This window comes from Dromiciops gliroides, chromosome 2 (genome assembly GCF_019393635.1).
Source record: "Dromiciops gliroides isolate mDroGli1 chromosome 2, mDroGli1.pri, whole genome shotgun sequence".
Lineage (NCBI taxonomy): Eukaryota > Metazoa > Chordata > Mammalia > Microbiotheria > Microbiotheriidae > Dromiciops > Dromiciops gliroides.
In genome coordinates, this window is record NC_057862.1 from 594411935 (window position 1) to 594436561 (window position 24627).

General features: G+C 40.5%; 1 protein-coding gene across 1 annotated transcript in view; it reads right to left on the reverse strand.

Moving 5' to 3' along the window:
- Window positions 1-1467: 1467 nt before the first annotated feature.
- The window catches only part of SPTBN1 (spectrin beta, non-erythrocytic 1), a 269957-nt gene continuing 246797 nt past the window's right edge, over window positions 1468-24627 (reverse strand). The window contains 10 exon segments of the mRNA XM_043984887.1: window positions 1468-2809; window positions 3479-3521; window positions 8134-8307; window positions 9206-9444; window positions 14085-14148; window positions 14889-14998; window positions 16348-16544; window positions 18087-18171; window positions 19884-20022; window positions 22140-22384. Of these exon segments, the coding sequence (XP_043840822.1) occupies window positions 2594-2809; window positions 3479-3521; window positions 8134-8307; window positions 9206-9444; window positions 14085-14148; window positions 14889-14998; window positions 16348-16544; window positions 18087-18171; window positions 19884-20022; window positions 22140-22384 (1512 nt within the window). The 3' untranslated portion in view covers window positions 1468-2593.

Sequence of the window (24627 nt, forward strand, 5' to 3'; positions counted from 1 at the left end):
ATCCATCAATAACCTTGTTGGGAAAAGGATGCAGAAACCAGGAATCAAAAGGGCTCTTTGGTCAAGCAGTAAGTGAGGTATAGAGGAAAGCACTGGAGTCCACCATCTTACAAGGTTCCGATCTCAGCTGTATTGACTAACCATAGGACAGATCACTTAATTTCCCTGGATCTCAGTTTCCTAGTCTGTATAGTGAAGTAGTTGAACTGGAATTTTAAGTTCTTTTTCAGGCCCAGGGTGATGATTTGTGGATTTCCCTTCCTTTCACCAGATAGGGTGAGTTGACTATATTTACAAATCACATTCCACATTCGACACACTTTTCTTTCACTGAGTATTTTTAGTAGTTCTTCTGAAATGACCCTTTTAACATTCACTTCTAATAATGGGCCAGACTTCTACTTAAAGGTTTTCCCCTCCAATGAATGGTATGGAGGTAAATCTGGGGTTTTGAATGTATATGGGTAAATTCCGGCAAGGAACCAAGCTGGAAAGGCTTTGCATACAGGGCCCAGTGATAAACTATATGTTCTATTCAAGAACTAAATCTCATGGCTTAGCTACCAGGTGGTTTCTTTTAGCCATAGCAACTCATGTACTAAGGGGAAACAACTGGTACTGGTGGAAGTATTCAGTTTTGAAAGTACAACCCTGGGGGCAGCTAGGTGGTGCAGAGGATAAAGCACCAGCCCTGGATTCAGGAGGACCTGAGTTCAAATCTGACCTCAGACACTTGACACTTACTAAGCTGTGTGACCCTGGGCACATTGCCCCATAATTCCCCCCCCCCCCCCCCCCCCCGCCAAAGTACAGCCCTTTGAAAACATTGAAATAGGGGGCAGCATGAGTATGGGGTACTTCCTGTATGTAGGCAACTATAGAAGTAACCACAAAACCGGACTATTGGGGACAGTAGGGGAAAAAACAGCAGAATGGCTTATGGGGCTAAGAAGGCATAGTACACCAGTCTGTCAGTTTGGCATCTCAGTATTGATGACTTGTCATACACTAGGTTATCTTCATGAACAGTTTATTCAAAGTCTTCACAGTACTGCAAATCATTCTTATATTCACTGAAAGATACAGCCCTCACCATCAGAGAAAAACAATTTATCAATACACTCTGGATATTTCTGCAGGCAAAGCAGATCAAACTTTTCTAATATTTGCAGAATTCACCTTGCAGTTCAGCTTTGGTAAATGAAGTGCCAAATCTTTGGACATTTTGTTACAAAGCTATACCACCTTCATTTTTCTCTGCTTTCATGAGGACATTTTCAAAGCAGGAACATCATACCTCACCCCAACCCCCCCCAAAATCCCCAACACTTCCAAAAGCACAAATCTTGCCTCACTGTAATAGTCTTCATTGGTCTCTCTGGCCTTGGAACATCCTATTTGATTCAGTGACAGAAGAAAAGCACAACCCCGCCCCACCCTCCCCCAAACAAAAAACTACCCACTGAGTTAGTTTTAAAAGCATTTAATGACATAGCATATATTTAACAGATAGGGTAAAAGTTGAGAGGTACAGGTCAAACAGCTGAGTGCTAGGCCCAAGACCACTTTGGCCTGAGGCAGGCCCAGTCTCTGAAAGTTCATTCCTATTAAATGTCATTTTGATTGTGCAGTAAGATGAAATTTTGTCATAACAATAGTTACAGTGACAGAGAAATGCACACTATGTATCAAATAGCAAGGGAATGTAGCAAAATTCTAACACAGTGCCGCAGCTCACAAGCAAGTAACCAGTTCAGTAACATGACTTTGTCCAGTAAATGCTTCAGTTTCACTTTTACACTTATCAATGATTTAAAGGGTTTATTATACATCTAGTTTTATTATACTTTGTACTAGAATTATCTCAAACATACAATATAATGTATTTCAGCAAAAAAAAAAAACCTCGAAATTACATATTATTTAAAACAGTTATCAGTTTGCTATTCCTTCTTGTACACCGACATTCTTAACTGTCGCATTGGATGCAGAAAAGCCACATGTGGGTGTTAGTAAGTGATGCCAGGGTACAGGTGGTTTGGTCTGCAAAGTTAATGTAGAGTTGTACTCTTGTTACAGTTGATATAATAATACACACTATCCGTTTCATAAAGGTGAGAGCCATCGTAGGGGAGTTTCTAATAGTCAAGACTCAAGACAACCACCATTAAGTAAATGGAAGTGAATATGTTGGAAAAATCGGTATGTCTGTCTCTGGTGTGCACTGTAAATTCTGTTTTGAAAGCACCGCTGCCTTGCATACCAATAGCACTAGAGGGGGGGTTTATTTCCAAGACAGCCTCACAAAATTGAGGAACAGTTTAAATATTAAGATCTAATCTATATTAACTTCATTTAAAAAAAAATCATGGTCTTTCCTCTCATAAAAGAAAGCTGCCCAATGCACCTCATGACTTTTATAACCTGAAAAGAATTTTGTTTTGTTTTTTTTCAGAAATTCTCTATAAATAAAAAAAAAAAAATCAATCACATTGAGGAACATTAGGCACAGAGAGTAATGTATTGGTTCTGAGCTTGCATGCTGGAATTTCACTGAAAAGGTAAGAGAAGTACAGGATATAGAGATGGGAGTTCATTTCTTTTTTCCAAAAAGGCTGAACCGTTTCTCTTTGTCTTTCTCTTTGTCTTTTTCACGCTTGCCAGGACTAGATTCGCTGGTGATTGTAACACTGGCTGGCAAGGTCTGGGCGCGGCTGGATGCTGGAGTGCTCTGGGTGCTTGCGGATATTTCACCTTTGTCAGAGGAGATGGCGGAAGTGATGGCCTGAATCCAGGAATTCATTTCCTCCTGGACAAAGAGAAGGTGACAAGAAATGTGTCAGAATAAGGGACTTAGTCAATGGCATGGGACAAGGTCGCATCTTATACTTTAAAAAAATGGATTCTGCATCATGGACTTTAGAATCCTCTTTCCCCTAAGGGGAGAGGTGGGGCAGAAGGGTGGTAGGAACTTTAACTTTAGTCCTATTCATGGTGACCCAGACACAGCTTGAACTTCATTTAAGCTGAATTCTGGGTAAAGGGACCAGAAGGATGACACTGGTCAGTGAAGGCTAGAAAGAAAATCTTTAATGTTTGGGCCCTTGGTGGAAAACTTCTGCATTCTGCTCCCTGTCTCCTTCCTCAAAAAAAAAAAAAAAAGGGGGGGGGGCGGAGTACAAGCATTTGCAAAGTCATTTCTATGAAAGGAGGAAGGAAAGGAAGGAAGTCTCCCTCATATTTTCTTGTCAATTGGTTCTTGCTAGCTCTCCGCTGAAGGCAGGCTCCATTTCCTTTGGTTTCTCCTAGAGGAACAGGGAACTAAAACAATTTAATATTGGCTATGAAGAAGAATAAAGTCAAAGGAAATCTGTTTCTAGTCTCTTATCTGGATTGTGACTAGTCATTTCAGAATGGCCCACAACCAACTCTTTTCTTGCAAATGCTTCTTTTGAGTTAATAAATCACAGGAACTTACATCATCTTTGGCTTGGAAGAGGTACTCATTGCCATCATTTAGTCTAAAATTTAAAGAAAAAAGAAAGCCACGAGTTAGATATTAAAATTTTAAATATCCATATCAATCCACATGTAAAAATACACTGACTCACAGGCATATCTCAGCTCTCTAAAGGAGTCCAGTTGATGATATCAACCCATGCAGGAAGGGACTGAAAGCCCCTAAGAGTTTTGTTCCATATTACTTGGAGCCCTTCTCGGACATCTTAGCTAGAGCAATCTCCAGCCATCTTGTGTGTGTGTGTGTGTGTGTGTGTGTGTGTGTGTGTGTGTGAGGCAATTGGGGTTAAGTGACTTGCCCAGTGTCACACAGCTACTAAGTGTTAAATGTCTGAGGACGGATTTGAACTCAGGTCCTCCTGAATCCAGGGCCAGTGCTCTATCCCCTGCGCCACCTAGCTGCCCCTCCAGCCATATTTAAAAGTCTGTTAGAGGTTAATTTGTTGTCTACCATAAAAATCTATTTGGGTGAGATTAAAAAAAATTGTTGTGATTTTTAAAATAAGACTTTAGGAATACAGTTATATCTTATTCCTTAGTTTACATCTCTTATTTTAAAAACTGGACAGTTAGGTGGCTCAGCAAATAGAGTGCCAGTCCTAGAGTCAGCAAGACATCCCGAGTTCAAATCTGTCCTCAGACAATTACTACTTGTGTGACCCTGTTTGCCTCAGTTTCCTCATCTGTCAAATGAACTGGAGAAGGAAATGGCAAATCACTCCCATTATTTTTGCCAAGAAAACTTTAAATGGGCTAACAAAGAGTCAGATGTAACAAGAAAATGACTGAATTTTTAAAACTCACTGATAATCATACTTAGGAGACTTCAACCCCTTCCCTCAGTCTAATAGATAATACACAGCTGATGAATTGACTTTCTGTAGTAAATCATCTGGACCATAAAATTATCTACATAGCAACAGCTGGATTATTTCTTTTCTTGCAAGTCTCAGAATGAAATTCCTATGAAATCATTCAAGGGTATCCAGGCCTAAGAGCCCAAATTTTTATCCCCAACTCCAGAACATTAGAGTAATGGAATTTAGACTCTACTATGAACTACTAAACATCTTTCAGAAAGATTTGTATCTCTAGCACTTAGCATAGCACCAGGGCTTGTGGTCTGACTAAAGAGCTCTAATCGTTATGGAGTGTTCCTTCAGAATGAAGCTAGAATTGTTCTTTCTATAACGGCAGTGCCACAGATCTTGGTTCTCAAGAGCATGCCAAAAAATGTAGGCTATGCTATTCACTGAAGGGCCTTGTTGCATTGTTCTGAGGGAAGGGTAGATTTCAAATCTTTCTTGGCATCTTATTTTAGATCTTAGCGCCCCCCCCCCCCCTCCAAAAAAAAAAAAGAATAAAAATGAGGTGGAGAATGAGCTTCCTTTGAGGTCAAGAAGACCTATCTCTCTTCCACATGACAACCCTTCAAATTGCAAAGATAGTTAGATGACCACCATTCCCCCCCTCCCCCTCCAAGTCTCTTCCCATCTCCAAACATGAGTAGGTATATAGCCAAGGATGAAACTCTAAGAGCTACCCAAGGTCTGTGAATGGATCTATGTGAATTGGGATGGGAAGGTCCTGATATTCTTCTCAAATGACCAATTTCTGTTCCTTCTAGACTTGCCATTTCATTGGTCCAGGGGGTTTCTGGGTAAAGGTATTCCCTCTATCAATGCAGACCTGCAACTATTCCTAGAACTTATGGTCTTAGAAAGCTGCCTATGGCACCTGTATATTGTGGCATTTGGATAGAGAGGAGAGGCATAGTAAGGAGCTGAGATTTAATCTGGGTGGGAACTCCCTGGTGCGAAAACTCCTGGCAATTTATTCACAATTTACAGTCTCAGAGTTGCCTAAGGGCACTGAAAGGTTCTATTATTTGCCCAGGGTCACAGAAACAGTATGTGTCAGAGACAAAACTCAAACTCAGGATTTCTTGACTCATTGCTCCTCAACAGCCAGGCTAGGCATTTAAAATTGATAGCAGGCATGACACAGAGTAACCAAGAAGAACCCACCTGGATTCTACCAAAAAGGCTTCATTAAGCTTTAAAAAAAAGTGGGAAATAAAATTGTTTTGGTGAAAAAAAAAATAATAAAGTGGGGTGACTTTATTCTTTTAGAGCAGGCACCAAGGCTAGGTCTCTTGAGGGAATAGGAAGAGTGGCAGGAGATCCTGTGGTGGGAGGAACTTGATTTAAGGGAATACTTTTATCCCTTCCCCCTCCCTGTTTCAGAGTGCAAGGTGGAAAGGAGCCAATGAGTCAAATGATCTGTTTTTCCTTCCAGTTCTTTTTTTTTTTTTAATTGTGTGTCCAATTCATTAATTTGGTCTCTTTTGAGGATGAAAATGTTTAGAGATATAAATTTTGCCCTTAGGACTTAGCTTTTCCTTCCAAAGGAAGCACAGCTCATCCCAAGTTTCCAAAGATGGAGCATTCATCTCTCTACATCAATAGGGATTCATAAATCACATTGAAAACTCTCATCCCTTTAAATGCACCACACCCATGTAGAGTCAGTGACTTCTTGTTATTGGCTCTCAGTACACAAAAAACCTCACCAAAAATACACAACAAACAATAGCACTTCTCAGGCTCTGCCCTTGAAATATGGGGTTTTTGGTTTTTTATCTTTATTATAGTAAATGGATTATCTATCAGTCAACTGTTATTACAAAGTGGAACTTTTGAGCTGGGACCCACCGTGAAAGGAGGAATGTTTGGTTCTGTGAAACAATGAGAAGTGATATCTGAAGGTTCCAAGTTCCAAAAGTAGTTGGGGATAAGTTACAAGAGCCAATTTTGAGAAAGGAGAATACAGTCTGACAGGTGCCAAAAGCCATTTCCTGTTTATCACGCTCAGGCTGGGATGAGTCATTTGAATCATAGAAGAAAGCTGGAAAGGTCTTTAGCAATCATCTAGTTTTAACATCCCACTGAATGGAGAAAAGCGCTATAATATCCCCGACAGAAGGATCATCTAGCTTCTGCTTGAATACCTCTATTGACACGGAAATCATAGTATATCAAGGTAGTCTATAGCATTTCTGGATTATTCTAATGGCTAGAAAGTTATTTCCCAAGGTAAAGCAAAATCTGCCTCCTTCAGACTTACATCTATTGGTTCCAGTTGAGCTATACCAGGTCCAATTAGTCTTCGAGCGGTTACACCTCTACTACATCTTTGTTATGCTAAACAGCCTTAGCTTCCTCATTCCTTATATGAGATGATTTTAATACTTTTTACCATCTTAGACAAGCTCCCTCTTGGCAATACCTCCTTTAAAATCCAGCCCCTCACGCCTGAAGAGCTCCTTGTTCTTAATATAACTTGAAAATGAATTAGCTCTTTAAGCTCTCCTTTTTAATATAAGCTACTAAGATGGGTCATTCCCCTCTTACCTTGTACTTGAGTAGTTGACTTTTTTAGGCCCAGCGTGTAGAACATAACATTTATTTCTATTCAATTTTATATTGTTCAGGGCCTTGCACGTTGTGGATGCATATTAGATATTTGCTAAGTTCATTCTGGCCCATCCTTTTAGCCTGTCAAATTCTCTTTGAATCCTGAACTAGCCTTTCTAGTTCCATATCATTTCCAAATTTTTGTAAGTAATTTTATGTCATCTTGGTCAATGATTTTTTTTTTGAAGTGAGGCAATTGGGGTTAAGTGACTTGCCCAGGGTCACACAGCTAGTAAGTGTTAAGTGTCTGAGGCCGGATTTGAACTCAGGTACTCCTGACTCCAGGGCCGGTGCTCTATCCACTGCACCACCTAGCTGCCCCAGTCAAATGATTTTTAAAAAAAACTGGACAAATAGGACCATGGACAGAGAGGACTGTGGCATGCCACTAGAGACATTCATGTTTTCCTTCCAGGATGTCATCATTCTGATGAACTCAATATCACTAGATATGATTTTCAACAAGTTATTGATTCAGAAATGTAGTAGGATCACTGGGCTCACATTTCACCATGTTATCTCCAAGCTTATACCATGAAAGACTTTGCCAAGTCGAACTAAAACCATATACAAACTATGCCTGCCATTCCTTTGCTATGTCAATTTAATAACCCTCTCAAAAAATAACACAGTTAGTTTGAGATGACTTGATTCTAACTGAATTAAAGGTGGTTCTACTTTCTAAAAGTTTACAAATCATTTGCTGACATCAAGATAAATGTTAAGTGATCTGCCTAGTAATGTGATATAGTGAGTCAGTGATAGCTGGGACATTGAACCTAGGTCTCCTGATTCCCAAGCCAGGATACTGTCAGCACAGTGGAAAGTGGTTTCAAAAAGAATGTGAAATAGGAATATTCCACATTAGATATTTAGATAACCTAGGTCTCATCTTATAAAATAATCCCAAATCTAAGGACCCTCCACGACTCAAGGGAAGTGTCCGGAAACTTAAAAATGAAGCCAAAATCAGGTAAGCCTAACAACGTGTTGTTTTCCACTTTTCTGAAGAGGATTAAAAAAACTCACATGAGAAGTGAAGTCATTTATAGTTGTTGTCTGAAGGGAACCAACTCTAAAGCCAAAAACAAAACCCCTAGTTCTGTGGACACACCGAAACATTCTGTGCTCTACTCACCTTAGCTTGAATACATGCTTTTTCTTTTTGTAGTCAACAGCTACTTCACAGGATGCTTCTTTCAAACTCACAGGGATTTCACTGTGGTAGGGAATACCAGAACTAGCAGCCTTTGAGTCTTTGTAGAAGCCCATCTCTTGGTTATTGATCACACAGTAGACATTATGCCACGACCTAAGGGATCACAGAGAGGAATAGCAACTTGTTACAATTAACCTCTCCAAGTAATGAATCCAAACTTTGGCCAAGGTAAAAATGGCCTTCACAGAAGACCAAGGTCATAAGTTAGCTACCCAAGGAAGCCAGGGAGCATGGACGGGCTACTTTAACATATCGGGAAAACACAACCAAACTAGATACAGTACAACAACTAGAGTGGAAAGCTGAGTTCTCTGCCATGGGGAACACTGGAGAAAAAACTGTCAGATACTGAGGAAGCCCTGGCTACATTTTGGGAAAATGTGGTTTTGTTCTATGAATAAATGTCTTGCCCCACTCCCTGATGCTTGACACTTCTTTGTTGGGCCTGTAGCTATGGGGAAGGAGCAGTAAGTCAGTTGGCTAAGCCAGGGCACCTTCAAAAATTTGTGACAGAGGAAATGTGGAAGCTGAAACAAGCCTCCTCAAATAGGATTCCCTCCACTCCTTTCACAAAGCAGTTCAGGATTATCATAAATAACCACAAGACTTGGTGGGAATGACAAAATTCTTTAAAAGAAGAAAATACTTTTTCACACAGAACCTTCCCCCTAAATATTCTTTTCATGCAAAACAAGTCATCACTAGCCAAAATCCTTTTAAGACAAAACCACTATGGCTCACTACTATTTTCCTTCTGTCACTTGGGGAAAAACCCAACTGAATAACGGATATTTTATCTGTCCATAATAGGCCTAAGATACCTGAGTTAGATAGTGGGGACACCACTGAATGAGTTAGCCGCCTAACCCCATGCCCAGTTTCCAACACCAGCACCAGCTTTTCCGTGTTATTAAATGGGAAGACAAGCAGACATCCTGCTGTGGTCTTAGCAGTTACCACAACAGGCCCCCTGTGATGAATCAGTCTTTACCTGCTTGAAGCTTTCTTATTGTGAGCTTCCCATTCATGCTTCCGATTCAAGAAGCCTTCCATCTGAGCTGACGGGGTCTCCTGGGTTTTGGCTGGTAAGGTGGCTGCTGTTTGTGCCTGGATGGAAGTCTTGGCTTTGCGATCTGAAGTGGGGGAGGGGATAGGGCTGGACTCTTTTGAACTCGTCCTCTGCTCTGTTGCTCCATTGACCATTTCGCTTGTTTCCACAGTTTCTGCCATCTAGGGATAGCGGAAAGACCATTCAGCTAAGCCTGAACCTCGCCAGGGAGGACTTAAACGCTAACTGACTTTGTACAGTGTGGCTGTGTATAAACTTCTTAGACAGACTGAGATAGTACAGTAAAACCCTTTCAACATCCCACAAAGCCACCTAACACCAAAGACATCAGAAGGTACAGAACAGATTAATACCCACCCGTTTTATAGGGGAATGGAAGAAGCTAAATGTCAGTATGAGTTTTACTGCACTTTGCTCTTCTGAGTAATCCACCTTCTCTAACGTAACCCAAATCTAATAGCTCATTTCTATTACTGGTTACTCGAAACAAAGGACAACAGGAACAGTCACGCTTATGATATAGGAGAGATCGAGGGTGTTACACAGCAGCCACCTTACAACCAGGGACACCAGCGGAAAGTTTTAAGTTGAAGTGAAAGGCATTCACAAACATGTCAGCGAACAAGCCTGTCAGAAGTACACAGAAGCATCCCCCCCAGGGAAGAAAAGAGAAGACCTAGAGTTTCTAAGAACGCTCTTTGGCCCACCTCCCTCCCTCTTTACCCATCCCACCACACATCATCAAAACATGCAGAAATTAGGATGACACCATGCAATTCATGTCCACCATCTCAGTTAGGTTTTGGATCTTAAAGCTTGGGGGGAGGGGAGGGAAGAACGAGGCAAGTCAAACATCCACGTAAGCACGTCTGCCAGCACTGTAGATTAAGTGGGCTGTATTTGTTGTTAAAGGTACTGGAAAAAGCCAACCACAGTCACTCAACACCACACAGCTATTTACCCCCAAACAAAGACAGAACCAGGGCCTTCCCCATCACTTGCTTTGTTGATCGCGTTGCCTTGCTGCACTGAGATCGAGATAGCCTAGAGAGCAGCCCAGTTTCCAGCGGCTCTGACTCATCACGCTGGAGACGTCTTCAGGAGCCGTTCATCCACAAGCTCCATTAAATTGTAACCCTGACGGCTTTCAGCTTTGGAAATGCAGTATGGTCTTGGTTCATTATCATTCTCAGCCTGTGTACCATTAACTGTGGACCATTAACCGTAGCAGCTGGGCCCTGGCTTGTAGAACCAGGGTGTGGGATTAGCGAGTTACTAAAGCTGGGTGTTGGCTAACGCTTTAGTGGATTACAAACATCCTGCACCCCTTGTACGTAGACAAACACGGAGGTTGTAAATGGCACACTAATTAGACGCCCGCTCCCTGCACTGCTGCCCTGATCCAGTATCACCCTCAAAGAAATGGCAACAGCCTCAACAGAAAGAATGGCAAACTGGCCACCTCTGAGAGAACACGTCAGACCTGATGATTAACTCTCAAAGACCGATTCTCTTGGACCCCATCTGAAGGACTGGGGCAAGAAAGGTGGGACAGTCGGTGGTATTCAACCAAACCATTTAGAATATAGTGGCTGGCTGAAATCCCAGGAAAGATGGAAGAATTGCAAATTCTACTACATTTCACAGGGCCCTGGATTTAGTCCAGGTTGGACCAAGTTTCCATAAAATTCCATTTCCTCAATTTTGCTAAACTAGGCTAGTGTTAAGTTGGGAGTAGATCCTGCACAATGTAATGATTCAAGTAATCCCTTACAGAAGGTCCAAGCAAGACTCTGAAGGGGTGTGGGTTTACATGGTGGCTTATGCCAGCCCAAAATAAGCTTCATAACTATACCTATGTGCTTATAAGCAATAAGGGCACCTGAGAATGTTTCGTCTAGTCTACATCTCTCGTTTGAAATGGTGGCAAAGGCAAAAATAAAAAATCTGAGCCAAAAAGAAATTTCAAACAGTGGCCACTCAAGTATTCAATTTCCAGTGACTTAAATTTTATAAATCTGTTGGCCTACGAAACTGCACACAATTTACAGTGAAGAATAAAATGAGTTTAAGGGCTTTAAGGCTGGTGTAGTAAGGACCTGGAGGACACATGGTTAGTATATGTAAAAAAAAAAAAAAAGTTTAAAAAAAATTTCCTGCTGCAGGTTTTAAGTGGAGATTGCTAGCTGTATTAACCTGATTTGTAATATTGACCTAATTATTCTAACAATGAACTAAAAGGACAAAGTTTTGTGAACAGGACTAAAATACAAAATACTTGAGAGGCAAACTTCTAGTTGCTGAGGAAATGAAAACCTTTTCTGAGGAAATTTCTGCAGCAAAAATTTTTCTTTTGAGATATTAGAGGGAAAGAGAAAACCCCAACACCAGTATGCACAAGGATAAATTAATATGTATGCAAATGAATGATCCAGGAAAAACAGGAAGGGGAAAAAGGAGCAAAATGAATTTTAATGAAAATGTGCTTTAAGCATGCCAACAGACAACACGCCACTGAAGACAAACATTAAAAGCAAATCATAGCGTTATGATAAAACAATGGACACATGAATACATTTTCCCTTATTGCTTCTTAGCAATTAGTTGAGAGTGCTTTAAGTGGCTGGGTGTATCTGAGGTATTTAAATCACGACTGTGAACATGACTAAAACATATGTTGACAACTAGTAACATGACAAGAAACACCCCACTGATTTTCAAAGTGCATGAAGCAACATTGTTTTCAAGTTCATTAACTTGAGTCTCTGTACCATAAATCAAAGAATAAAATGGCTTATCTTCAAATACAAGTCAATTGTTGCATTTTTTTTCCTGGCAAGGTACAATTTTAATGTATAAACAAACAAACAAACAAAAAAAAAGGCAAAAGATTGCTGAAAGATTTTAGCACTCCTTCTTTGTGGAATTGTTTTGTTCTGAATATAAAAAGCAGAAAAACTGGATATTTAATTCCAATTATATAAATGTTAACATATATATATGGAAACATCATATATATATACACATACATATATATATCAATGGCATGCATGTTATGATTTAGAGCCTGAAGAGACATTTCAAGGCTCTCTATTTTCCTAAATCTGAAGCATCAGCTGAATATTGATAGTAATGTTTTTTAAGGCAAAGAGACCCAACAATGGTGCACACTGCCCCCAGAACATATGAAGCTATGTATATATCTATAGGCCCATCTATAGTCACCAGTAAATAGATATGTACATAGAGAGACACAGAAGAACAAACAAGATGCTATATGACGTTATCCTGACAAAAGAAAAAAAAACATGCATCATGAAATGAAAAGACAAATCAGACTTTAACAACTTGCAGCGATCATCTATCAACTTATGTTTCTGATCCCACTAACATCTCCAACCCTGGGAATTAGTATGTTGCTCACAGCATGAGATAGGTGATTACAGAACAAGATTCTAGTAGGTTTTCTCATAATGGCCTAAAAAATGCCATTTTTAAAAGTTTGCTCTGGAGAGGGAATAACTTAAATGGTGACAAGAACATGGAAATGAAATAAAGCATAAGAATATGAAAAACTGCCAAGTTTTTAATACAGGAAAAGTTCTTATAAATATGCTAATGGTCTAGGAGAAGAAGAGTTCACTTCCAAAAATCAATAAGCTTTTAGAAGGATTCTTTCATTTTAAGCCAATCAAGTTTAATGTTCAAGTTTATCGGAAGGAACCAGCATGGTTTTGATTCCATCTTTTTGAGAATGTCAACATAGTGATGCCCCAAAGTTGTTACCTGAAGAAGGAGGCCTGAAAACCAAGACAGGCTTCCAAGGGAAATATAAGGCAAAGGTCTCTGAGCCACCAATGGCTGTACTCAGAGCAAGGCACTGCCTTCCCTGGGGGATGAGAGCTTACTCTGGGGAGGCAGCAGCACTCAGCACTCACTACATCATTTGCTGCAGGAAGAAGCTGGATTTCTGAATCCAGAACTTAGCAGACTAAATGAAAAACACATTGCTCTCTTTAAAAAGAGGGGAAAAAAAAAAAAAAGGCTCCATCCATATTCTGGAATTGACCTGGGGGTGGAGTATGGCAGGCAGGGTAATCTCAAACAGAACTTCTGAGACTATTATTTGAAAAGAAAATCATTTTCTGATCACATGCGACTCTCTTGTTTATTTTCATCTTCATCCTTCCTGGAATGTTACATAACTAAATTTTAGTTGGGGTCTTTTTTTTTTTTTTCATTTTAGTAGCCAAAATCCCCTTCCCATACACAGTTATCTACCAGCCATTGCTAAATTCTTCTGCATCTAATACCTTCAGCCTGGTTAATAGCTCATTTATAATGTGGCCCATGTATAGCACAGTACTGCAACCTGTTAGTATAACTGGATGCGTCATACCTGTCAGATTCTAGTTTTCTTCTCCATTATGGTGTAATTTCATTAAATTTCAATTACTCATGTAAGGGATGTTTTAGCTGTAAAAATCTTAATAAAATAAAAAGCTCACAATAAATAACATAAAATAAACGTCTCTTTAAGGCAACTGAGCATCCATCAGTTAAAAGACTCAAATGAACATGGATTAAATGCAAACACATATATAACCGAGGCTATTAATTAAATAAAATTCAACAATGTGGATGAAATGGAAGCAAAAAGAGCAAACCAAGAGTATTTGGAAAGAGTGGAATTCTTTACAAAAGGTTCTGAGTTTCACAGTCCAGACCAGGGCTGGTCACTGGCTGTCCTTCTGCTATTAAAGTTTTTGTAGTTTTGGTAGGTTTGAGAGCGATAACTAACCCGTGGAGATCCCTGTTCAGCAGGCAAACCATTTTGGGAAACTTGTTCTCCTTTTGAAGCATCCCTATTGAATAAAAGAAAAGAAGATACGGATGAAAAACATGGAAAAGGGACAGAGAAAAGGAAAGTAATTGTCCTCTCAAATTTCTCTTCTTTAAAATATCAGATGATGCATTTAGAAATAACAAAATCCTGTAAATACATAGAATCATTAAAGATTCAGAGCTAGAAGGGACCTCAGGTGTAAGCCGGTCTCAATTCCAATCCCCACATTTTACAGAGGAGGAAATGGAGGACTAGATCGGTGAAGTGATTTGGCCAAGGTCACACACAGGTGACTGAGGCAGGGTTGGAACCCAGGTAGCTCTGTCACCTCTGCCACACTGACTCCTTCCCTTCTTGCATTTTAAAATTTCCAGTTAAAAGATTTTCTATTGTACTTCAAATTGGTCCTGGATAGAGGGTGAAAGGATATCACCCCCAGGAGCGCTACTCCGCAGCTGACACCTCAGTGGCTTGATCCATCTGTGTTAAAGGCACATTAACCCCCTCACATGGGCACCAGTAGAAGTGGATGGGGCGTTCTCATCACATCAGGCTCCCATTGGAATTGGGAGGGAATTGGTGTTATTGGAAGCCACCCAGGCCTTTAAAACTGAATTTCTCTTAAGATTGAAGAACATGCTCCTGAATACCAATGCCTAAAGTAGGGCTCGCCCAGCCGTAATTATGTCACCTAAAAGATACCTTTACAAGTAGGTCGGGTGAGGAAAGTAACACGGCTACTTGTAGTCCCATGCTTACCACTGCTGTGACTCTGTGTCCTCTGAAACTTTCGTTCTCGGCTCTGGAGAGGGAGGTTGCCTCTTCCTCTCCTCTTCCTCTTGCTGTCTGCGCACTTCCAGTAACTCCAACTAAACAGCAAATGCAGTTAGTAAAAAATTAACCAATATTCTCAGTAAAAAGGAATAATTCTTTAAAATTATGGGATCTTGTGTCTCTTACATGAACTTTCTGTGTACTCTGGCACTTTGGTTCACTTGCCAGTGGGGGTCTGAAAAAGTCTCTTGATAGTGTCACCCTGTAACAGCCACTCACTCATTCTGCAAATCCTCACAGACAATATAGTGTAGGTTTTCATGTTGTGCTCTAAAATTTGACTTTAACCCAAACAATGCATTTAAAATCCAAACCAAGCCAACCTTATGTAAAAGCCTAACGCCAAACAAATCCATTACATGAGCTCTAGGCATGTACCAAGAGATCTCTTTCCTTTTTTTTCTTTTCTTTTTTAAGGTTTTCTTTTCAACCTCCAAAGGATTGTCGATAACAGAATGAGAAGGCATTTCTATGCATGACTGACACCTGGCTTTTGGCCTGATGCCCAAAAGTAGTCAAGAAAGTGAAGTGCTAATGACTAAGACCTATTTCTAGACCTTTACTGTTTAAGTATAAAGTTCTGTTGGGTTAATCGGTGAAAAGGATCCTCAGTGAAATAAGATCAAACCATTTCTTTTGGTAGCATTTTAATTATGTGGATTTGAAGAGAAAACAAAACAAAGCAAAACTCTATAGTTTCCAAAATTCTAAACAAAGCTTCCACGAGAAAGAGACAGAAGCACAAATCGGATCAAACAAGAGGGACAAAACGACCTAGCTATTCGTCTGATGGGTAGGCTGCTTTTGTCCAGCACTGATCACTAATCTGAGTCTTCGATAAGCAGCGGAGGGAAAGACAACTCTTCTGGACACTGTTACAGAGATTCCTAGGATTCAGAGCTAGAAGTAACCGCAGTCTCAATTTTTATAGATGAGGAAAATAAGGCCCAATAAAAGTAGTCAACAGAGACATGATATTTGCTCATTCTGCTATACCAACGGAATGTGTAAAATTCAGGCAGGAACCAGTTTAAAATATATGTGTAACAAAAATTATTAAAAAAAATGCAACATACATTATGTTAATTTGAAATTTTCTAAGTTAATGCGGCCTATAGAGACCCATTTCTAACCTACGCTATACTGCCAATTTCTAGGCAGTAATGTTGCCTTAAGAAAATTTAAAAATCCCCAAAAACAAAAACAAAGAAAACAAACCAGTGATACATTTTGGCCTGTCTGAGGAATAAGACCCCCCCAAAGTCATTCAGATTACTCCTTCTCAGGATGAACTGGGTCCATTAAAGTGTGACGAATATAGCCAAATGAGAAGACTAGTGGCCAAAACGGAGACCAAAGTAACATCTCATTCTGGACTACTTACTGTTGTCAACCTTTCCAATGCAGAGAATCTCTCATCCCATGTAGCTGCTGACTTTTCAAATGCCTCATGGCGTTTGATGAGTTTCTCCACCTCGTCCACGCTTTGGCCTATCTCCCGACTGGAAAGGTATGGTTCCTGTCCCAGAAGCCAGGCCTCAGCCACACTGGCGTCCCTTGAGAACTGATGTACCTCCAAAACTGAACAAAATAACCATGAGTTGGAGCTAGGGAGCTTCTGGGGCCATAACCTTTCTCTACACAAGATATACTGCTTCTTAGCATTACTACTACCACCTTGTGGAAGCTACTTAAAGTACAAAGTCTCCAATAGAGAGTAACCACTATTTAGAGGGTGTGTTATGCAATTAACATCATTTTATTTTTATTTTGTTCAGGTTTGTGCAATAACATGATTCTTATTTGCTTTGAGCTTCTTAGTGAACAAAATGGTGGTGTAATGATCTCAGTCTGTCTGCCAAGCATTTATCAACGTGGAGGCTTGATGGTAATTGAGAAAATTTCTTAAAAGTTAAGAACTGGGGCAGCTAGGTGGCACAGTGGATAGATCACTGGTCCTAGATTCAGGAGGACCTGAGTTCAAATCCAGCCTCAGACACTTGACACTTACTAGCTGTGTGACCCTGGGCAAATCACTTAACCCCCCCAAAAAGGTTAAGAGCCAACCTCAAACTAAAAAAGCATGGTCAATAGCAGCCTGAAGGATTCATGGAGGCTGGGCAGGGTAGACTGAATCACATCAGGACCTTTTCTAATATTAAGCCTCAATAATTATGGAATTTTAATAGGAGTAGCTTTTTTTTTCTGTCAAAAATGATATAAATGACCTTTTCTTCTACTTTTTGTTCTGATAATAAATCATCGCATGGAATGTACTTCCTATTGACCACTCATACAAACCACACAGGATAACAATGTCATAATCATAGGAGGTGGAACCGGGAGGTTCACTTAGTGCAATCTCTCCATTTCTACGGAAGAAGAAAGACTCCGAGGCCAGGAAAGCAATTGCTTCTCCATGGCTGCAGGGTTGGGTTTTGAACACAGATTCTCTGAGGCCAAACTCATGGCTCCTCCTACTCTGTTGTGCCTCTTGGCTTAATTCTCATTCGCTGTGAGGTAGGGTGCTGTAGCAATACACTCAGATGCAAATCAGGGCTAGGGCTAGGGCTAGGAATGTGTTAAAGGAGGAAAGTCCTCCAAAAAGCACTTTTACACAAAGTGAAGGAGGAGGGGGAAGCAGCTTTCCCTCCCCACAGTGCCCTTCTCTGAATTCATGCCATTTAGGCCGGAGTAATCTGCAGTGTGGTGCACTGGGCTGAATATGGCAAAAGGAATGAACATAAAAATGACCAGTCACACTCTACATAAGGCATTAGAGAATCACACACTTAGCAGTTTAGATATTATTTTTTCAGACACACAGAAAAAAGTAATTTGAGAACTGCTCCCCCACAAACAAAAAGGGATTGCATTCAATTAAAAAGGTACATAGGGGGGCGGCTAGGTGGCGCAGTGGATAAAGCACCGGCCCTGGATTCAGGAGTACCTGAGTTCAAATCCGGCCTCAGACACTTAACACTTACTAGCTGTGTGACCCTGGGCAAGTCACTTAACCCCAATTGCCTCACTTAAAAAACAAACAAACAAAAAACAACAAAACAAAACAAAAAAAAGGTACATAGGAAAATGCTCTTAAAAGTCAGAGAAAAAAATTCTTACTCAGTCTTAACCATTCCCATCGGTCTTCCCACTTGTCAATCATTTCTTTTCTCTTTTCAGTCAACTGCAATAACTTTTCCTTGATCTGTATGAGAAAAAGCCCCACAATAAACTCATTACTAGGCAGCTCATGACTTTGTCAGCCACGATGCTACTCCTCCCCTCCCTGCCCCAGAATTAAAAAATAAACAAGTTAGGGGCAGCTAGATGGCGCAGTGTGGATAGAGCACCGGCCCTGGATTCAGGAGTACCTGAGTTCAAATCCGGCCTCAGACACTTAACACTTACTAGCTGTGTGACCCTGGGCAAGTCACTTAACCCGAATTGCCTTACTAAAAATAAATAAATAAATAAACAAACAAACAAGTTAAATGAAGGTTACAAGATATTAGGCATAGGAAGAAGAGACATCTCCTTAGCTACATAGCAGCACTGAAAAACTTGATTCATCTATTCTCATTTAATAGGGGGCCACTACCCGCCCCTTTCACAAAGCCAATAGATGTGTAGGAGGAAGCAAGAGGAACCAAAGGAGAATAGAACACTAGCAGAAACCTTTAAAATGAAAATATTCTAGAAAGGACAAATATCAAAATCTTATTTTAAAAAAACCATAGTTTTAACAATGAAAAGGTACTCATTCAACACTTAGGAGATGCAAAGCACTGGGGATCCAGATAGAAAAGGAAGAGTCCTCGGTCTCAAGGAACTCCAACTCTAATGGAAAAGATAATACATAAGAAGTTATAGCTGCAAGACTGATGGAAGTACTCGATGGTCTTTAGGGTACAGTGCAGAGCAGACAGTCATGCATCTTTTATGTCATTTCCACCGATAAAAATCACATCAGTTTCTGATGTTGAAGCCATTTGACAATGCCAAGGGGTTTGGTGGCAAGAACATTCTTTTCTGGGCCTTAAGTAGCTAGGGCTGCAGCACCCACAGAAGCAGTTGCCAGGCATCATCTCTATGGGCATTACTTCCCAGGATGGTGGTAGTGAGGATAAGGGTGGAAAAAAGACTGGTGGTTTAGGGGGGAAGCTGCTATTCTCAAGGCTCTTGGAATTATGTGCTTGTTGGTACAAGGTAGTAAGCAGTGGGTGCAAGGAAGTTGAGACCCTACTCTGGAGGTGACTGCTCCCCTTAATGATCATTGTGGAGACTGGGCTGGTAGCAAGACTGGTGGTCTGGAGGGGTACTGTTATTTCCAAGGCTCCAGATTCAGAGTCCTGGGCCATATATCCATCCAGGTAAACTGAAATGGTGATGGTTTAATTCACTGGGCGCAATTGGCCTCCTGTCTTTCCCTGAGAGTGCCTTGGAGCTTCAGCTAGGCTACCCCACAGGTGTAGTAGGAAAGTCAGAATCTGTTATTCTTCACAACTGTGCCGAGGACTAGCACTTGCCAAGAGGTCTGGCACTCTCTTTATATTCAAGGATCAGAAATTTAGATTTGAAAGAGACCTTAGAAATGGAGTCAAACACCCTCATTTAACTGATGAGAAAATTGAAGTCCAGAGAAATGAAGTGACTTATCTGAGGTCACAGAGCTCTGCTGGCATGTGGACTTAAGTCCTCAGACTCCATATTCAATGCTCTTTCCACGACAAGCTCCATGCTCAAGTTATCAAGTGGGGAAGCAATATGCCTTTTAATGCCTATGAAATCAAGTACTTCAAAGTTCTACTATAAACTGCATTGACGGTGGGGATCAGCAACAATAATGCCTCTTCCCAGATCTATCTTCTGCCTCACATTTCTCGAGGGCTAAAATGATTGTACAAATATTAACCATACCTCCTCTGATGCATAGTGTTTCCTTGCCAGTAGAGATTTCCCAAGCTCAATGCAGGTCGTGAAGCTGTCATTGCGGGCATCAATTTCAGCTTTGATACCCTGATGATTATTCATTAATAATTCAACAGACGACACATCCCTAAAATGTCAAATAATATGCGCATTAGTTCATACTCAAAGTTAACGAATGGATGTTTTAAAAAAAGGTAACCAGTTTTTAAAAGGAAAACTTTATATAGCATAGTTATCTTTTCCAGATTTTTCATCAAGTCCCATTCTCTCATTTTACTGTGTAAACATATTGGCCTATTGATGGTTCCTAACACATAATGCTTGTCTCCATGCACTGGTACTAGCTATCTCCCCATGTCCACCATATTCTTCTTCCTCAACTCTTAGTCTCTGGATTCTTTCTGAGATAGCTCAAGCACCATCTTTAGGAGGAGGTCCTTCCCCTCTAAGGATTCCCAGTATCTATTTTATACATCTCAATCTATTTAATGTCTCTTCTATAGCTTTATATGGGTATTTGTTGTCTCTCCATTGGAATGATAACTCTCTGAGGGTGGGAACAGTTTTTGCCTTGGGTTTTGTACCCCCAGTGCCTAAACATAACAACATAATGATAAATACTAGTTGGCTGCTAGTCTAAACACAAACCGGTGCATGTGCCCAGGACAGCAAAGTGTGAATTCAGGATCACCCAAATACAAGTCAATCCAGATCTGGTTGACCATGTTTCTCAATCCAAACTACAATGGACTCAGTTAATAAACATTTACTCTGTGCCTGGTACTGGGTTAACCACTGGGGATACAAAGAAAGGTAAAAGACAGTCCCTTGAAAACAGTAAAATATCTATATTGTATAAACTAGAATGACTATCATGTTCTCAGCATTGGAACCAAGGGCAGGAGGAAGATGCAGGAAGTCATCAGTTTCTTCAAGTTTGTAGGTTTTAATCAGTATGGATCTTTACTATTAAAAGTTTTGTGAACTAGTAAAAATTTTTCAGGGACTGCCTCTACTGCATATCCTAATTATTAGAAAGCACTATTTTGGACTATTTACATATTCATTTTAATATCAATTATCTGGACTGATTCCCAGAGCCACTTTATGGTTAAGAGTTGCCCACATCACATAGTTTGAGAATTATAATTTTGAAATGCTCTTTTCCTTAGAAGACAGATTAGTAAGCATCTATTTTAGATTCCCCTGAAGTCATAAGACTACTTGGATTAGGGGTAGAGGTGAAGAGTAAGGTCCAAGTTGATATGGCTACCCTGCCTTCTCTAAGGTAATCCTTGACAATGTACTGGTATATTCTTCTTATCTCTTGTTTGGAGGGACCTGGTCCATGTCAATCACGATATTTTCTAAGTGACACAATTAAAGATACCATTAATAATATTTCTCTCTCTTCTTTACCTCTCTCTTCAGAGGTGGCCAGGATGGGTCAAAGGTAAGGATAGGTCATTGTAGTATGAATGGCCGTGGTAATAAAAGCATCCTTTCAGATAACTGAACAACTCATTTCTGCTCATTTCTTTGTGCTCACAGCAAAACCAAAGGGAAGTTACAAAACAAATGTTAAGTGACAGTCCCAAGGGAAAGATAAAGGGTAGGTGTTGGGGACACTCTTGAGTCAGACAGGTAAACAAAAGTACTATGGCCAGCACCAGAGAAAGGGCACAGGCAGAGTGATCTAATACACCATCTCCATGTAGATTCAGGGGAAGAGTAACAACTTTGCTCCTGCAATTGATTCAACTAAGGATTTCTTCCAATGCACTATCACTGCCACCCTGGATATGCAGTCCTCTGATGGGGGGAAGTGATGGGGTGGGCGAGGACAGGGAAGCACTTCCGTAGAGAGGAAGGGATAGGAGTGTAAGAGGGATACTATTGGGCAAATCTGTTAGATTATCTTCCCTACAATGGGCCAGGTAGGCCCACAAGGAGAAGAGTTCTACCTTCTTGAGAAGGTAGACATGGATACTGAAGAGGTCCTAAGAAAGCATCTGCAAATTGCTGAGGTCCACGTACTCCTAAGAAAATAGTGATTCCTCAGGTCTCAGGCTTGAATTAATGAATATAGAATGACATAGTTCTCTTTGGGGCAATTAACTTCATATAGAAATTAACTGAGCTGCAATTAGCTTGGCTCAGGACCACTCCCTCCCCACTTCTCACTGATACAGGAATTGGGGGGAACCCAGATGAAATCAGTCCCAAACTCGTTTACATAATTACCTTGGCTTCTCCTGAGCTTCAATCTGCCGGATTACATCTTCCATCCAAAGCATGAGGTCACGCACCATGCTGAAGAAACGGAACTTGTCTCCTGTGTCAACCAGCCTCACCCTGCGCCCCTCACAAGCATCCAAGAGAGCTTTCCACGCTTCTAAGACCTCATTCTCCCTCTTTTGAATGTCATCGGCCTTGTCTCCAGCATAGGCTGCCTGAAGGCGGGCGGCATCCTCTTGGAGCTGCCTTACCTAGAATTTCACCAAAACAATTTAAGATTTCATTCGGGGCTCAGGTCATCATGGCCCTTTTCTTTTTTCTTCCTCCTTAATTCATGAAACATTAACATTTAAGTGCTCAGAGAAGGATACCAGAAACATAAGTGGTCTTTTGTTTGGGGAACTTGCCATTTAGTTGGGAATATGATACAAGGCGGCATATAATTAAGAATTTAAGAAAAAAAAAATGGTGCCTCAAGTGCTCTAGTTCAAAGAGAGCTCAGAGCCCTATGGAAAAAGCTTTTTGCAGAAGCTAGGTCTTGAGATAAACTTGAAAAGCCCGATGAAGGAGATATTAGAGAGAAGAAGCTATACAGATGGGGATGCACAAGGACCACTTAGCATTAAAATGATACTGAGTAGATCAATCTGTTTAATTCGGTTTAAAAAAGGGAATAGAAAATATGGCTGAAAAGGTATGGAGGAGGCCACACTGTCGCCACCCCCCAGAATGTCCAAGCTAGGGATTTTGGACCTTATCAGCTAAGGAATGAGTTAAAAATTTTTGAATAGGAAGTGAGAAGACAAAAAGAACACTGTTTCAGGTGTTTTTAATTTGGCAACAATGGACAGGAGGGGCAAAAGGTTAGAGGCAGAAAGACCAAGGAGAAAGGGAAAGAGATTTTTAGATGTGAGGTTATAAGAGCCTTGGCTAAGGTGAAAGTAAAGAACAGAATGGACAGGATGGGAGTGAGAGTATGAAGAAATGGCAGAAATAATGACTGTAGTGAGGATTCTTTGATTGGGAGTAGATATCTCTGGCAATCTTTGTTGATTTTATAGCTAAGGTTAATCTCATTTTATGGAGCAGATACATGATTGAAAATTTGGCTATAGGGTAAGGATTTCACTGAGCATGGTAAGATAAGAATCAAACTCTTTTCCGATATACACATCAGATGCACTTGGGCCACAGGAGACAAAACTATCATAGGAACAAATATCCTTTAGGGCAAAGATTTTCTTGTGCAATTTTGCAGACTTTCATAATCTCTGTCATTTCTACAAAAATATTAGCTACCTGTCTCACCCAAGTATGGTGTGGAATAACCCATTCAACCTTAGCTTTTAATCAACTCACTATGCACTTTCATTATAGAAGAGAGGACAGCATCTGATCTACAAAGCAAAAAGATGCAGACGGTTGAGGAAAGGACTGGTGACAAGGTCATCCTCCATTTCTCATTCTGTGATAATTAATTTCCACATAGTCCATTGTGTATTAAGAGATATGATATTTTCTCTTTTTTCCCCTGTTAAGCTGTGAGCTCTTTGAAGGCAGAGACCCTGTTAATTAATATATATGTATTGCGTAATGCCAGTACAGAATGTGACTCAGAGGGGGAAAAAAGACTTGTCTGTTAACTCATGATTGCTTGACATTCCAGATTTTGGCATCCTGAAATCTCTTGTGAATCTCTTCTATTAAAAATCAGGAAGCTTCCATGATTTCCAATGAAAGTTCTTCAAGAGAGTAAAAAATCCTTCAGCACTTGAGGCTGTTTTAATCTTGAGGCTGTTTTAATCTTAAGGCAGTTTTCGAATCTGATCATTTTTCCTGGAGCCTTTCCAAGTTCATTTTAGAAAACATTTATTAGGTGTCAATTATGTGCTAGGTGCTATGGTGCTACAGAGAAGAATGAGCCAAGGTTCCTACCCTCAGAAAGGGGGAGAAGAGACACAAGAACCAAACAAACACAAGGCAAAGGAGTATGGGGGATGGATTACATCCTGAGGGGGAAGACATGCCCAGGCAGCACCAACCTCAAAGCCTGTTGCTTGGCCTTACCACAGTGGACTGGTCTGGGTAAGAGTCACAGGCTGTTTTATTTGAGTGCCTCTCCTCCCCAACCAGTAGGCATTATTTTTAGCAAAGATAAAGTGACATGGGGGCAGCTAGGTAGTGCAGTGGATAAAGCACCGGCCCTGGATTCAGGAGGACCTGAGTTCAAATCTGGCCTCAGACACTTGACACTTACTAGCTGTGTGATCCTGGGCAAGTCACTTAACCCCAGAAGAAAAAAAAAAGTCTCCTGAAACACAAGAACCCTTTGTTTTCTTATGGAATTATTATAAAGATTCAATTTAGCATAACTTGCAAATGAAGATTCAAACTTTGTTCAGGTACACAGATCGAATATACTTGGGCCATAGAAGGCAATACTTTTAAATTAGTCTGATTTTAAATAGTCTTCCTTAGAGATTTGACACAAGTA